The sequence below is a fragment of the Acipenser ruthenus genome, chromosome 3 (genome assembly GCF_902713425.1).
Source record: "Acipenser ruthenus chromosome 3, fAciRut3.2 maternal haplotype, whole genome shotgun sequence".
Classification (NCBI taxonomy): Eukaryota; Metazoa; Chordata; class Actinopteri; order Acipenseriformes; family Acipenseridae; genus Acipenser; species Acipenser ruthenus.
In genome coordinates, this window is record NC_081191.1 from 22,218,844 (window position 1) to 22,234,344 (window position 15,501).

Below are 15,501 nucleotides of genomic sequence, written 5' to 3' on the forward strand. Positions count from 1 at the left end.
TAATTATTTTTATATGGCGTGTCAAGACGTAGACCGGATTGTAGCCAGTCAAAAAGAGGAACTGTGTTACTCTTTATGACTAAAATCGAATCCTCAATTCCTTTATTATTACAATGATTTTTATCTTGGAACTTGGAATCTTATCTTGGCTTGGTTTTGTTTGGTAAGAGTATAATAAAAGAGTACTTGACTGCACCTGATTTATCCAGATTCTGTTTGAATGTGCAGAATAGAAAAAAAAGATTCTATCTGATTTAAAAAAAATGTCATTTAACCTGTACTTTCAACCTAAAAACAGTGAAAAATAAAACCTGTAAACAGAAAAGTGAGAAAGGTGGGATTGACCCAGAGTGGTTTAAGATCAGACCACAGCATTGTCATTGAACATCTGTCATGATGTGCTCAAGAAAATATATTAATTTGGGCAACATACAGTTTAGCATGACCAAAAATGAATGGAAACGGAAAATGTGGACGGGTGATGGCACAAGTGCAATTACGTTGGAAATCTGTACATAAGATAATGTGTATTTAGGAATTTGCACAAACTACTATCAAAGTATGCAGGTTTTGTTGCCTTGTCCCATTTAAATTTAAACATTTGAATTACTACATACAGAATGAAACAGTATGCTAAGATTGTTTTATGTATTAAAGTGAACATTTGTTGAGCAATCTAGAAAATATATATCATGCATTTTATAGTATTACAGATGTACTGAGGATGTGTTCATTTGTATTTCAACGGAGTGTGTGCATGGAATATGATTCAAATTAAAGGATTTGTTCAGCCCACACATGCCTGATATTACAGGACAAGGTGAAGATATTAGTCAGCATCCCAGGGTAACATGTCTGTTATTTGCTAGATTTCATTTAATCTTCAAATGTTGAAATTATATCTATTAGCAAAGAAATCTTCTGATATCTGAAGCACATTAGTAAGTACCAGGTGCACGGGACCTTGATTATATGAATAAGGTAGCCTCTGTCAGCGATTATTTTAAAGTTTGGGTTACAGAACTTAATTGCATAACAATGTTACTGGAATCTAAACTGCATAATTATGTGGGAAACATAAAACTCATTCTAGGATACTCCCAAAACAGGAAAATAGACAATATGTATGTCCACTTCTTTCACACTGACACATTTACTGGGAAAGAGTGGGGCCTAGATAAAATACAGGGTGGGGATCTACACATTTTCACCATATGGCTTATTGGTTACACATTTGTCTAGTCACACACATACAGTATGAGCTCATTATCGTTTGAAAAAATAATTTGCTAGTATTTGATTGATGGAGCTATTTCATCATTTAAATGGGTGCAAATGTGACATGATATATATTATTTATTTCTTATTATTATTTATTTCTTAGCAGACGCCCTTATCCAGGGCGACTTACAATTGTTACAAGATATCACATTATTTTTACAAACAATTACCCATTTATACAGTTGGTTTTGAGCAATCTAGGTAAAGTACCTTGCTCAAGGGTACAGCAGCAGTGCTCCCCACCTGAGATTGAACCCATGACCCTCCGGTCAAGAGTCCAGAGCCCTAACCACTACTCCACACTGCTGCCCATGCAATTAATATATAATACTTAAGGCTAGTGTACAGTGTATTGCATCTTATAGCTAAGGGACAGAAAAGTCTAAGCTTAAAGGTTGCTACCCAAAAAACGTGATGTGGCAGGCGGAACTATGCAGCGATGCGTCAAAATGAATAGAACCTATACTTTTGATAAGTATCTTTCACACCACAGGAGAAATAAATAGGATTGAATCCTATTTTTTGCAGTTTGGCGTGCGTCAACTAGAGAATTAAGCAATCAGAGAACAGCTTCAATGCACGTGGTCCAGCAGGGTGAAGCAGTATCCAAAATGACAGAGAAAACAATAATACTTGTCGTTGAAAAAATACCCAGAGCTTTATGACAAACGGCATCACAATTATTTCACGGGGCGTGAGCTGGGTTGAAGAGTAAGGCAGAAGAAGCAGCAAGGGGCTGTTAGTAGGACAGAAGGTGGTCACTGACTGAGGGCGACGATGCCGACACATCCCAGGGGTAGAGGACCCAGCAACCGAAATGAGATAGACAAGGTGATCGCTGACTGAGGGCGACGATGCCGACACATCTCAGGGGCGAAGGACCCAGCAATCGAGGGCAGGATAGACAAGAGGTCGCTGACTGAGGGCGACGATGCCGACACATCCCAGGGGCAGAGGACCCAGCAACCGAAAACACTAATGAGGGTGAAGACTCGAAGAGCCGCCCCTCAAGAGGAGATTGGAGAGGTACCCAGCATCTGAGACTTCTGTAAGAGGCGCTCGTAAAACCCCTGATAGGCCGAGATGTCACGCTGCCTGGGACCTGAAATAAGGACAAAGCATTGAAGTTAGTATAGGACTCAGCACGAGAGGCCACGTCCCGAAAGAGAGGCAGTACAGAGCAGAGCCTCGACAGGTAAGATAGGCGCAGGAGCTGCGATAGAACAGATTTTGGCCGGGGGTCCGCTCTGACTCACATGGTGAGAACCCCCCTGAAGGTAAGGGAGGCGGATGCCTAACCCTGAGGTCGGGGAAGTGAGACTCACTTGCCCCCCAGAGACGACCGATGCGAAGGCATGTAAGAAGGAGGAGGAGGGGAGGAGGAGGAAAACGAAACACTAGACAGAAAAGGTGCAGGTGATCAGAGCTTAAATAGAAAATAGATGCTAATTAACAGGAAATTAGAAAATTGGGAGATTGAAAGATTGGAAGCACCCAGCTCCACGCCCCCTGAACCACGCAAGCTAACATTTCACGGGGCGTGAGCTGGGTTGAAGAGTAAGGCAGAAGAAGCAGCAAGGGGCTGTTAGTAGGACAGAAGGTGGTCACTGACTGAGGGCGACGATGCCGACACATCCCAGGGGTAGAGGACCCAGCAACCGAAATGAGATAGACAAGGTGATCGCTGACTGAGGGCGACGATGCCGACACATCTCAGGGGCGAAGGACCCAGCAATCGAGGGCAGGATAGACAAGAGGTCGCTGACTGAGGGCGACGATGCCGACACATCCCAGGGGCAGAGGACCCAGCAACCGAAAACACTAATGAGGGTGAAGACTCGAAGAGCCGCCCCTCAAGAGGAGATTGGAGAGGTACCCAGCATCTGAGACTTCTGTAAGAGGCGCTCGTAAAACCCCTGATAGGCCGAGATGTCACGCTGCCTGGGACCTGAAATAAGGACAAAGCATTGAAGTTAGTATAGGACTCAGCACGAGAGGCCACGTCCCGAAAGAGAGGCAGTACAGAGCAGAGCCTCGACAGGTAAGATAGGCGCAGGAGCTGCGATAGAACAGATTTTGGCCGGGGGTCCGCTCTGACTCACATGGTGAGAACCCCCCTGAAGGTAAGGGAGGCGGATGCCTAACCCTGAGGTCGGGGAAGTGAGACTCACTTGCCCCCCAAAGGATGGACCCCCGGCACCTCACGAAAATTCCCACACCGTGAAGAAAACGAGAGACAGCACATGCCAACGCATAACATAAACAAAAGTACGTAAAGACGAACGAGACAAACAGAGAGATGGTTAGATTATTAGTAGCTGTGATTATGTGTATACCTGCCGCTCAGTGGAGAGGAAAAAAAACCCCATGAACCTAATGGGGAAAAACCTCTGGTGGCTCCGGCGGACAGGTAGCCCCCACTCCGGGCATACTAGCGATTTTAGAATGGGCTACAACTATATCGGAGGGAGATGAATGAATGTAAGAATCTACTGCGGAAGAAGACCAGCGGCCCATGGTCTTGATCAGGCTGTGGTTGATGCTGGCCCTTGCAGCGGAGGTAGCTGCGCCTATACGAAATGAATGGGGAGAATAAAGCTGAGGAGGGAGGCCTGCTCTGGAGAGGAGGGTGGAGAGGTGGGCTGAGAACCAGTGACGTGTAATAATAGCGTGGGAGGAATCGATGAATAGAGGGTCCAGGGGGGGGGGGGATTTCCTGATGGAGAGATATTTTGACATAGCCGAGAAAGGGCAGATAGAAGATTCAATCCTTGAAAGTTGGATGAACTGACCATGCCGGAGTTGATCTGTCTTTGAGGTACGCAGCCGAATTATAAAATAGCAGTTGGAAATGCAAGAGAGGTCACATACACGAATACCCGCTGCGGGGAAGCTTGAAGCTGAAGGAACCGTGAATTCTGAGCTTCTGAGGAATCCGAAGAAGGCTGCGAGACAGATGGTCTCCATTAGGAGATCTTCGTAGGGGGAGAAGCAACCTTTCCGAAGAGTAGAGATGAGAGAATGGAGGATGTCTGTTGATATAGGCAGGCGGGAAGATGCAGCAGGGGGGGAGCTTTTGAGAATTCCGCGGAGAGTCAGACGAACGACTGGTATGGAGAGGATGATGGGTGAAGGCACGGACATGATGCGGTAGTGATATTGGATTCCTGAAATATAAGATTTAATGGATGCTGGGGAAAGATGGAGAGATTCTTTAGCATGAACGATGAAGGCTAGGATCCAGTCTTGATTGAAGGGAATAGGGTGGATACGATTATGAGCACAGAATCTTAAAAATGCTGACCAGGCCGTAGAATAAGAGGCTCTTGAAGAAGGGGCGAGGGCTGTAGACATGTAGTTTTGAGCAGATTGAAGGAGGTTGCGAAGGGTAGAGTTCAGTCTAGGAGCAGCTGATGAAACTGTGGGATCTGGAGAGGGCTTGGGGAGGCAGAAGGAACCAGCTGACGGAACTTGGATACCTGTAGGCGAGAGAGAGCATCAGCAGCATTATTGTGGATACCAGGCAGATGGCGGGCCTGTATTAGGAAGTTGAGAGATACGGAAGACCATATGAGACGACGGAGCAGGCGCATAATGAGGGGGGATGAAGAACGTCCTTTGTTGATGATGTGCACTGTGGGTTTGTTATCGCTGAAGAAAAGGATTGATTTTCTTGACCATTGGTGACCCCAAAGGACAGCGCCCACTACGATTGGATAAATTTCTAGGAGAGCTGTAGATTTCTCTTGAGGGGGAAGGAACTGAATTTCAGGAGGCCAAGTGCTGGAGAACCATTCGGGAGCGAGGAACCCGCCGAATCCGATGGAGGAGGCGTCGGTGAAGAGGGCAAGGTCATGAGGGGCTGAAATGAAGTCGTCATAAAATAGAGAGAGGCCATTCCAGTTAGTAAGGAGATTGATCCACATCTTTATGTCTTTTCTGGCGTCGGCTGAGATTTTCACGTGAGAATTCATATTCCTAACAGTTGATGAGAGGGCTAGGAGACGTGAAATAAAAGTTCTGCCCTGAGGAATGATGCGGATGGCGAAATTAAAATGACCGAGGAGAGACAGGAGGTCCCTCTTCTTAATGAAAGAGGAGATCTGAAAACTGTTAATGAGTGAGAGTAAGCGTTGGAGTTTGGCAGGAGGCAGGCTGGCTTCGAATTTCACGGTATTGAGTGTAATGCCGAGGAATTCCAGGGAGTTAACAGGGCCGATGGTTTTCTCTTGAGAGAGAGGGACACCAACTAGGGAGAAGAGGGTCTTAAGCTGGTTAATTGCTTGGGCTGGAGGATCCAAAGGGGGTGAAATAAGCAAAAAGTCATCCATTAGATGGAGAAGGAAGGGGACATGATAGGAGTTGAGCAAAATCCAAGAGAGGGCTTCTGACAAAGAATCGAATATTTTTGGGCTACTGCAACAACCAAAGGTGAGCTGGGTGGAGAAATAGAACTTGTCTGCCCAACAGACTCCGAAAAGGTGACGGAGGGAAGGATGAATAGGCATGACCTTGAATGCATCAGAGATATCGGCTTTGGCAAGCCAGGCTCCATGACCTGCAATTTTGATGAAATAAATGGCATCTGAGAGCTTAATGTAGTGAAGAGCGAACTCCTCGCTTGAAATGAGGGAGTTAATGCTGCGTGTGTAGCCGCCCCGAGGAGCGGATAGATCAATGATAAGGCGTTTCTTGCCAGAATATTTGCGGGTAGCGATGCCTATGGGATTAATGCGAAAGGTAGTGAAGGGGGGTGCTGCAAAGGGGCCGACCATGAAGCCTTTGTCGACTTCGGCCTGGAGAAGGGAACTGACGACTTCTGGCTCAGTGATGGCAGAACGGAGGTTCTGACAAATGTGAGACTCGGAAGGAACGTGAGAAATGCCAGTGAAGAAGCCATTTGTAAGTCCACTAATTAGATAGGAGACGAACGCCTTGTCTGGATGATTTAGAAGCGCATTAGCTAGAGCCGGAACGATGATAGGAGTAAAAACCTGAAGTAACTTTGATTGTCACTTAGCTTTAAGAGGACATATGGACCGGGAGTGGGCATCATTGCAGAAGCTGCAGACATGGAGGTTCTTGCAGGCGCGGTTGAAACAGACAGAAGAATTAAAGTTATTGCATATTTGCCTGCCACCTGAAAACTTAATGGGACGGCCATAGACATCTTGAGCTTGAGATCTGGTGGGTGGAGCTGAAGCATGGATGGAAGCAGGGGTAAGATGTCTTGAACTGAGAAGAGAAGGCAAAGGATTAGGAATGGGTTGGGGAGCACTAGCTGCTACCTTAGGACATAGGTAAGAGGAGTGCGCTGTGGAGGCACATGCACTGCAGGCGTTGGCACGAATTCCGCTGAAAATGCGGGTGAAAAGATCTGGGTCGGAACGGGACCAATCCACGATACGGTTGTCGGCTGAGAGGGTGGCGGCAGCTTTGGCTGAGAAGGCACGGTGGTATTGATAGAACAAGGTGCCTCCGTAGCGCACAGACAATTCGACGACCAGAAAAAGATACTGATTTAGCTCCTGTAATCTATGTGGATAGACAGAACAAAGAATGTCACGATAGACGGAGAAAGCAAGGACGAATTCTCCCGCGGAAAGGCTTTTTTGAAGACGTGGGTCGCGGGACTTTAGAGTGACTGAAACGTCTCTGCAGTCAACCACTCTGTGATCTAAAAACTCAGAAGAAGCAATGAGAATAGAAACGAGATTAACATCCTTGCCTTCAATTATTAGCTTCCTAATTTTTGGAGAAATAGAATGGCTGGTGATAGCACGGGGAGAAGAGGAACTTGCTACAGTGGCTGAAGAGAGGTTGAACTCTGGAAGAGCAGCGGGGGGTACTGAAGAAGACGTACCAAAAGTATAAGCAGGAGTGCTGGAACTGAAGGCGGGTGGAGCCGAAGAAGGGTTCTCCAGTTTGTCAAGACGGGCGCTGAGGGCTAGCTGAGAGTCTATAATGGGCTGGAGCAGAGATTGCAGTTGATTAAACGTGACCTGAGGAGCGCTGCTGGAGGAGGGGACGGGCGGGGTGAGTGACTGCGGCGGCAGATGCTGTGGCTGCGTTGACTGCGCTGGCAGGGGGAGCTGGGCTGCGAGAGCAGGATCTTGCGCATGCGCAGCATGAACAGGAACTGAGAACGTAGCAGGAGAGGAGGGCCTGACGGCCGAAGCTTGCAAGCGGGGGGGAAAAATCGGCTCGGCTGACAAAGCTTCACAATAAGTAAGAAATAGAGACATGCGATCTCCACCAACGGGAATGGGAATGGACTTTTCAAAGAGTATTTTCAGCAGCTTGGGTGTCGTCCAATCTTTATAGTGGAGCTGCGGTGGAGGCTGGCTAGCGGAACCGCGCTTTGAGCCCCGCTCTTGCCTAGCTGAAGAACGGGTAGAAGCAAGGTTGACTGGCGGGGCTGGTGCGGTCATGGACCGAGACGAGGAATGGGATGCCTGACAGAGACGGACCGGTGGAGGGGTCGGAGGCAGGAACTCGTCTGAGTCGGAAGGAAAGGCGTAGGCTGAACGCTTCTCCATTTGGAAGCAGGTAAGACTGCGCGTATAAATCTTGATGAAACGATGGTCTTCGTAATATATATATATATATATATATTTTCTTCGAGTAATGCGTAACACTACCGGTCAGGATTCAAAAACGAAACACTAGACAGAAAAGGTGCAGGTGATCAGAGCTTAAATAGAAAATAGATGCTAATTAACAGGAAATTAGAAAATTGGGAGATTGAAAGATTGGAAGCACCCAGCTCCACGCCCCCTGAACCACGCAAGCTAACATAAAGATACAGATTTGAAATATAATATATAGGAGTCCATTTTGAAGGAACTGGATAAGCCTGGTGTGTATGATTTATTGCCATATATGTTGAAATACTGTCAGAGAAGACACTGCAATGAACACACAGCAATTTTGAACAGTTTTATAGATCTGGCAGTTTTTAAACCTGTCGCATCACCTCTTTCACTTCTGGTGTGTATTGTCATTGCATTGCGTCTGGTGTGTGGAGACCTTAAAGCAATCGGCTAGATAACAAAAGTGTAAAACAATATCTGTGCTTTGCAAAGGGCTTCATTATTTATTTATTTATTTATTTATTTATGTATGTATTACAAAGGGCTGCATTTCTTTTATTTGTAGTAACTTCAGTATTTTTGTATAACCTGGCTTTTAAAACAACCAAACTATACAGCACTATCAAATGGCAATAATTTGAAATGCTGAATATATGGTGTCACATAAAAAAATAAAAATAAATAAAAAACGGAATAGAGGTCTCTAAATCCCTTGTATTGTATGCTTTTTTCCCTATTTGGTCAAAGAACCTTGCCATGGCTACTTCCAGCAGATAATGAAAGATTGCTTGGTACGGCCTTTACTATAGTAGAAAGATGTGCAAGGTTACGTCAGAAATGGGACTTTCACTGCTGAGGTGCGGCTTCTGGACATGCCATGCAAAAAAAAACCTGAGATACACTAAAAAGTCTTACAGATACCACGAGTTATCCGGCCGTTCGTGTCCCTCATTATGTCCAACCACTTAAGGGGGGCGTGGTCCGTGATGAGAGTGAAGGAACGCCCCAAGAGATAATAGTGATGATGATCCCAATGATGGGTAGCTCCTTTCCCTGGGAGCCATTTTCTTGCTTAAATAAATAATGGGGTGTTCTACTCCATCAGTCTCCTGGGATAGGACAGCTCCCAGACCAATATCGGAGGGATCGGTCTGAAAAATGAACGCCTTGCTGAAGTCCGGTTTAATAGGGCTGGGGCCTGGCAAAGCTTCCTCTTAATCATGTCAAAGGCCCCTTGACATTCCCCTGTCCACTTAACTAAATTTCGTCCGTTCTTCTTGGTGAGGTCAACCAGGGGGTTAACTATGGTGGAATACTCTGGGATAAAACGGCGGTAATAGCCTGTCAATCCCAGTAGTGACCTCACCTGAGACTTGGTCTTTGGGATCACTGCCTCTACCAAAGCTTAGACTTTGTAAGCGACTAGCTTTACCTGGCCTGGTCTCAAGTTTGCCAAATGCACATTTCCCCAGATTAGCCGTCAGACCCACTTAACTCAGAGACTGTAGGACGTCTGATAATCTAACAATATGCTCTCCTCAGGTAGAGCTAAAAATCACCACATCATCAATATATGCTGCGGCATATTTCTGATGGGGATATAGCACCTGGTCCATCAGTCCTGGGGCTCCATGCAGCCTGAAGGGCATGGTCTGGAAATGGAACAGACCATCTGGGGGTAGAGAAAGCAGTTTTCTCTTGAGAACTGAGTCAGTGGGATCTGCCAATATCCCTTTGTCAGATCCAGAGTTGAGATAAACCGTGCCTTTCCTAGTCTGTCTAGGAGCTCGTCCACCCGAGGCGTGGGATATGCATCAAACTTGGAGATAGCATTCACCTTACGTAAATCCACACAGGAATGAATGGAACTGTCCTTCTTTCCCTTTCCTTCCAAGGTTTCATTAAGTTAACATGGTAAATTTGGAGTTTATTCCAGTCCGTCCATCTACAGGTGGTAAATGGAGGTCTTGATGGGCCTTATTTTTAATAATTTATATACTTCTTTTAAATAATCAGACATGAAGTTGGTTCCTTGATCAGTTTGTATCTCTTTGGGAATTCCTACTCTCGTCATAATCTTTACTAACTCTGATGCAACGGCACTAGTGGACCGCAATGGTACTGGGAGAAAGGGAGGAAGGGAGGAAGGCCGCCCATTGGGTCTCTGGGTGGTCGAGGTGCTCTGTACAATGGGGTGGCAGGGGTGAATGGAGCTTGAAAGGCCGGCAGGAAGGAAGCCCTTGTTGCTGGGGAGGATGGCTTTGTGGCTCTGACGGGTGATGGACGGGTGGCAGACAGAGAAGATAGTTGCACCAGCCGTGAATCCTCAAGCGCCTCTGCTCATGTTATAGCCTCCAGCGTGGTGGGCTGTTGCTGGATGACCCAGGCTTTCGTCGGCGGTGCAGGCTTCAGGGCAGAGCCACCGGGTTGCTTGGTCCCTCAAATATTGTGCTAACACATGGGGTCTGGTTCCCTGGGGTCGCTGGTAATCCCGGAACCGGCGACGGTAGGTGTCCTCCGTTATGTTAATATGCTAGAGGATGGCCTGCTTGACCAGGGTGTAGTCCATGGCGGCCTGATGTGTCGTCGCCCAGTAGGCCGCCTGGGCTTCCCTGCTCAAGTTAGGGCCCAGTTGGATGGGCCCAGTGGGAAGTTATCGCTAGCCGCTCAAAAGCGACAAGGTAAGCCTCGGGTTTGTTGTCCAGCGTCATTTTGGTCACCCGCGGTTTGGAAGGGCTACCGCGGGTCTGCCGCCAGTTCCCTCCCAGGGAAGCAGGGCGCCCATCTGATCCATCAGGTCGGCGTAGGTCTCTCGCTGCTCCGCCTGCCGTTGGGCCTCCCGTTCCACCTCCCTGGCTTCTCTCCTCCTCTCGTATTCCTCTTGGCACTGCTCCTGCGCCAAGAGTGCCACCACCATGTTGGGGTCCATCCTCCCCATCCCATGAAGACACCACATGTCAGGATGTGCATGGTAAAGTACAAAAAGGGAATGTCCACACCAAGTTCAGACAAAAAAAAAACTTTTCTTTTACAAAGCCGTCGGTCAAAATAATAAAGTCACCCCTGCTACCAACAATGTTATCAGGGGGAAAGAAAAAGACAACAGTCTTCAAACAAAAATACAATAATTAATCCGGTGCCACCTGTGCTCTCAACACCAGGTTATGGTCCTGTGCTGTGCTGTGCTGTGCTGTGCAGTGGATAGTATCCTGAGTCCTTTTGCTGGCTGTATAGCTGCAGCTCCCCTGTCAATCCTCTGCAACAAAAACAAAAAACAATCAGTCAGCAATGTAAGGCCCATGCTCACGCAGCTGCACCCCTTTTGTGCTGCCAAACTCCACCCCGTAATCAACCCAGCACCCCACCTTATCCAATCGCTGCGCTGCCCCCAGGTGATCAGAATGGATTTGTTTAGCAGCACTGCAGTCACATACCCTCCCCAAGATGTCCGACTTCCGGTTTCGCCGCAACACAGAGTTTGGCCATCTCGGAGACAGCGTAACACTAACCTTACCAAACGTCCTTCCTGGTCGGGAGACAGACTTACAGCTCGGATTCCTTCTCTGTCCATCACACATGCTTACCGGGACTAGTTTTGAATGTGACTTTGTTTACATTCCAATCCAGTGGTGTACTACAGCTGAAATTGAGGCCGGAGCTAAGCTTCAGTAGTTCTAACAATACTGCCACTGATACATCTTTCATAACTTTAAAATATTTGAAATAATTTCAAAATTCGATTGTTGTTTTGATTTGGACTCCTGATTTCCTTGAGAACGAGCTTAGTCAAGAAATGCCAGTTAGCGATCTGCCTGTGCATTATTTAAATTCCAGCAGATTTCCAGCAAGATGTGCACCGTGGCTGCAAATTGACTGAGCTTAAGGTTCTATCTAAAAAGACAGTTGCAAAGATACTATAAAAAATAATCCCTGAATTAATTAATTTAATATAAAAGAACATTACAAATGTGTCATTTGGTTTACTGGGACCACGAACGATCAGTCAATATTCTCTATATCTTGCAAATAGTTTGATATATATGTAGAAATACAAATAAACTGATACATTTGAGATAAATAAATAAATAGTCCATTCTAAATGATGTATAGAGCTCCATGTTTTTCGCAAATACGAAATAGCACGAAATAAAACGGAATGCAACATATAAAACAAAATAAAACAAAATGCAAATATAAAACAAAATAAAATGAAAAATCATTATAAAACAAACATAGACATATGACATTTTTAAATTGGGAGGTTTATACAAAAAATACTTTAAATAAATACTTGCAGTTGTAGTTGTCAAGGCTCAGCCATTACCATAGACACGGTCTGAAGGGAAACGGAAGGTCTGACTAGCACGTGCGCAGAGGTATAATTTAGAGCGAGTCGTTTGGGAATTTAAATTGTGATGGAAGAGAAGAGGCGTTTGTTTCTAAAATGCCTAAAGCACACATAACAATTAAACAGCACTGCAAAGGGGATGTATGCAGCCAACGTTGACAAAATAATGATGCGCAGATTTTGCAGCTGGAATAGGAGTCGAAAGAGACCATCATTAAGCATTAGCTGTTTATTCCTTTTGGGGAAAATATGTCTTGTTTGCTTCTATTTTGTATTAGTATGCCAATTCTTTGTTTTATTTCAAGTGGTGTAAACTTTGCACTGGAGCAAATGCTGTTTTGGTTTTGAATGAATGAATCTGCTTTGCTTAGTGTTTAAATACTGAGAAACCCCAAGCTTGTTTTGTATACTGGAGCCCTGTTTCAGTGCAATGGGATTAAAATACAATTCCTATTGTTTATTTTAATGGGTAGTTTGCTGTATGTGCAATTATTATGACAGCCCCACAATACGGCAGTGTAAATATATATTATTTATTTTATCTTATTGTATTTTTATAGAGGGCATGGGCAGTATTTACTGTAAATAGGCAGTTCATTAAAAAGAGTGGGGGACTGTTTATGTCAAAATGTTTTTAAAAAATAGGATGTTGAATAAAAAATATGTATGTAGTTAAAACATTATGTATACTATACTATTATTGACAGACATCTATTTGAGTTGTATTATTAATGTGTATGTGTAATAAAATGAAATAAAAATAAAGACTCTAATTATGTATACTAATGCGCTGGAGAGGCCAGGTTGATCCTCACAGCCAGCAACACATGAAAATAAGTTGCTGAAGGTTAAATTTGATTCTAATTGTATTTACTTTAGTGTATATGACAAATTATAATTAAGGCCTGGCAACAGGCCAGGCCTTGTTCTAATATAAAACCACACCTTTCAAGACAAGCCAAAAAGTTATTAGAATAGTAATGCTACTGGCAGAACAAAAAGAAAGCCATTGCTTTTTTTAATCAATGCTGGTTTGTTATGAGCTCAGTAGTATGGTAATTCAAGATGTGTTCAAGATGGAACTGGGCAGCATATGAACAACATATGAATTGATTCACTCTATGTTTAAGTACTGATTTCCGATTACTTAATTATGCACTGGAACTGAATCGGAAGTGACTTGCCCCAGTAGCACACTGTAGCTTTGTTAGGAATTTTAAAACCTGGACCTCTTCATAAGAACATAAGAAAGGTTACAAATGAGAGGAGACCATTCAGCCCATCTTGCTCTTTGGTTGTTACTAGCTTATTGATCCCAGAATCTCATCAAGCAGCTTCTTGAATGATCAAGTGTCAGCTTCAACAACATTATTGGGGACTTGGTTCCAGACTCCCATAGTTCTCTGTGTAAAAAAGTGCCCTCTATTTTCTGTTCTGAATGCCCCTTTATCTAATCTCCAATTGTGACCCCTGGTCCTTGTTTCTTTTTTCAGGTAAAAAAAGTCCCCTGGGTCGACATTGTCAATACCTGGTCGCTCTTCTTTACACTCTTTCTAGAGCAGCAATATTCTTTTTGTAGCGAAGTGACCAAAACGGAGCACAATATTCTAGATGAGGTCTTATCAATGCATTGTAAAGTTTTAACATTACTTCTGTTGATTCACTATATATCCAAGCATTTTGTTGGCTTTTCTATAGCTTCCCCACATTGTCTAGATGAAGACATTTCTGAGTCAACATAGACTCCTAGATCTTTTTCATAGAATACCCATATGGTATTTATAATGGACATTTGTATTTCCTGTGTGCAGTACCTTACACTTTTCTATATTAAATGTCATTTGCTATGTGTCTGCCCAGTTCTGAATGCTATCTAGATAATTTTGAATGACCTTTGCTGCTGCAACGGTGTTTGCCACTCCTCCTATTTTTGTGTCATCTGCAAATTTAACAAGTTTGCTTACTATACCAGAATCTACATCATTAATGTAGATTAGGGATAGCAGAGGACCTAATACTGATCCCTGTGTTACTCCACTGGTTACCTCGCTGCAGTTTGAGGTTTCTCTAATCAGAACTTTATGTTTTCTACATGTTAACCACTCCCTAATCCATGTGCATGCATTTCCTTGAATCCCTACTGCGTTCAGCTTGAGAATTAATCTTTTATGCGGGACTTTATCAAAAGCTTTGTGGAAATCTAAATAAACCATGTCATATGCTTTGCAATTATCCTTTGTCGATGTTGCATCCTCAAGAAAATCAAGTAGGTTAGTTAAACACAATCTCCCTTTCCTAAAACCATGCTGACTGTCTCCCAGGATACTGTTATCATATAGGTAATTTTCCATTTTGGATCTTATTATAGTTTCCAAAAGTTTACATATAATAGAAGTAAGGCTTATTAAAACTGGATAGGAACAGGTTGACATATGGGGCATGTTGTCCGTGTCCTCCTTTGTAAAAACTTGTCTTCATCTTTGATATTGCCATTTGTATCTCTTAGACATTTTACCTCCCCTTGAATGTTTTGCTGTTATAATATTTGAAAACCTTTTGGACTTGGTTTTAGCCCCCTTGGCAATGTTCATTTCTCTCTTGGCCTTTCTAACAGTTTCCTTTTTGACTTGGGCTTGCAGTTTCAAGTACTCTTTCTGTGTACTTTGTTCTTGGTCCCTTTTAAACGCTCTGTAAAGTGCCTTTTTTCACTGAATATGTTTTTGAATTGATCTAGCCCTCTGTTCTCTCTTACACTGTGCATGTCAGGCTGTCGTACTTTATAAAATAACTATTTTATAAACAAGTAGGTCAGTAACATACATCACCCACCACGGCTGTAAATAAAAAAAAGAGTTATCCGTAAAATGAAAAAGTTGACAACCATGACATATATCAACAGTACTGTATGTACGAAAAACAAGAATGACCAAGTTTCATGACAATTTGATAAGCGATTATCCAGACATATGCAAAAAAGTGAATGGCCTAGACAGATGGATGAATGGACACCCTCTATATCCACAGATATACTCTTTATAACTTAAAATAAGTAATGCTAATACCAAGTTTACTTACAATTAATTCTCTAAATATATTACAAAAGTAAGTGTGACATACCAATGGACAGATGTACTGACAAACATATAAGCGGTTACAAGATATAGGGAGACATTTCTAAAATCTATTAAGTGTGAAATACAGTATTTGAACAGTAAGATGTTCTTCTTTGAACCTAATGGTCTGTAGTTTGCGCCCAGCCCTTGCCTTCCCATTCCTTAT

General features: G+C 44.0%; 1 protein-coding gene across 1 annotated transcript; it reads right to left on the reverse strand.

The window, feature by feature from the left end:
• Nucleotides 1-4,676: 4,676 nt before the first annotated feature.
• Nucleotides 4,677-7,820, reverse strand: LOC131731080 (uncharacterized). Its single transcript, XM_059020766.1, has 2 exons — nucleotides 6,570-7,820; nucleotides 4,677-6,128 (listed from the first exon to the last, which is right to left on the reverse strand). The coding sequence occupies exons 1-2, from the start codon at nucleotides 7,818-7,820 to the stop codon at nucleotides 4,677-4,679; spliced, it is 2,703 nt and encodes a 900-aa protein (XP_058876749.1).
• Nucleotides 7,821-15,501: the final 7,681 nt, after the last annotated feature.

Coding starts and splice junctions, on each gene's coding strand:
- LOC131731080 (XM_059020766.1), bottom strand. CDS start 7,820: ATGGAGAAGCGTTCAGCCTACGCCTTTCCTTCCGACTCAGACGAGTTC. Junction 6,129..6,569: donor CCTCTTACCTATGTCCTAAG/GTAGCAGCTAGT, acceptor CACATTTGTCAG/AACCTCCGTTCTGCCATCAC.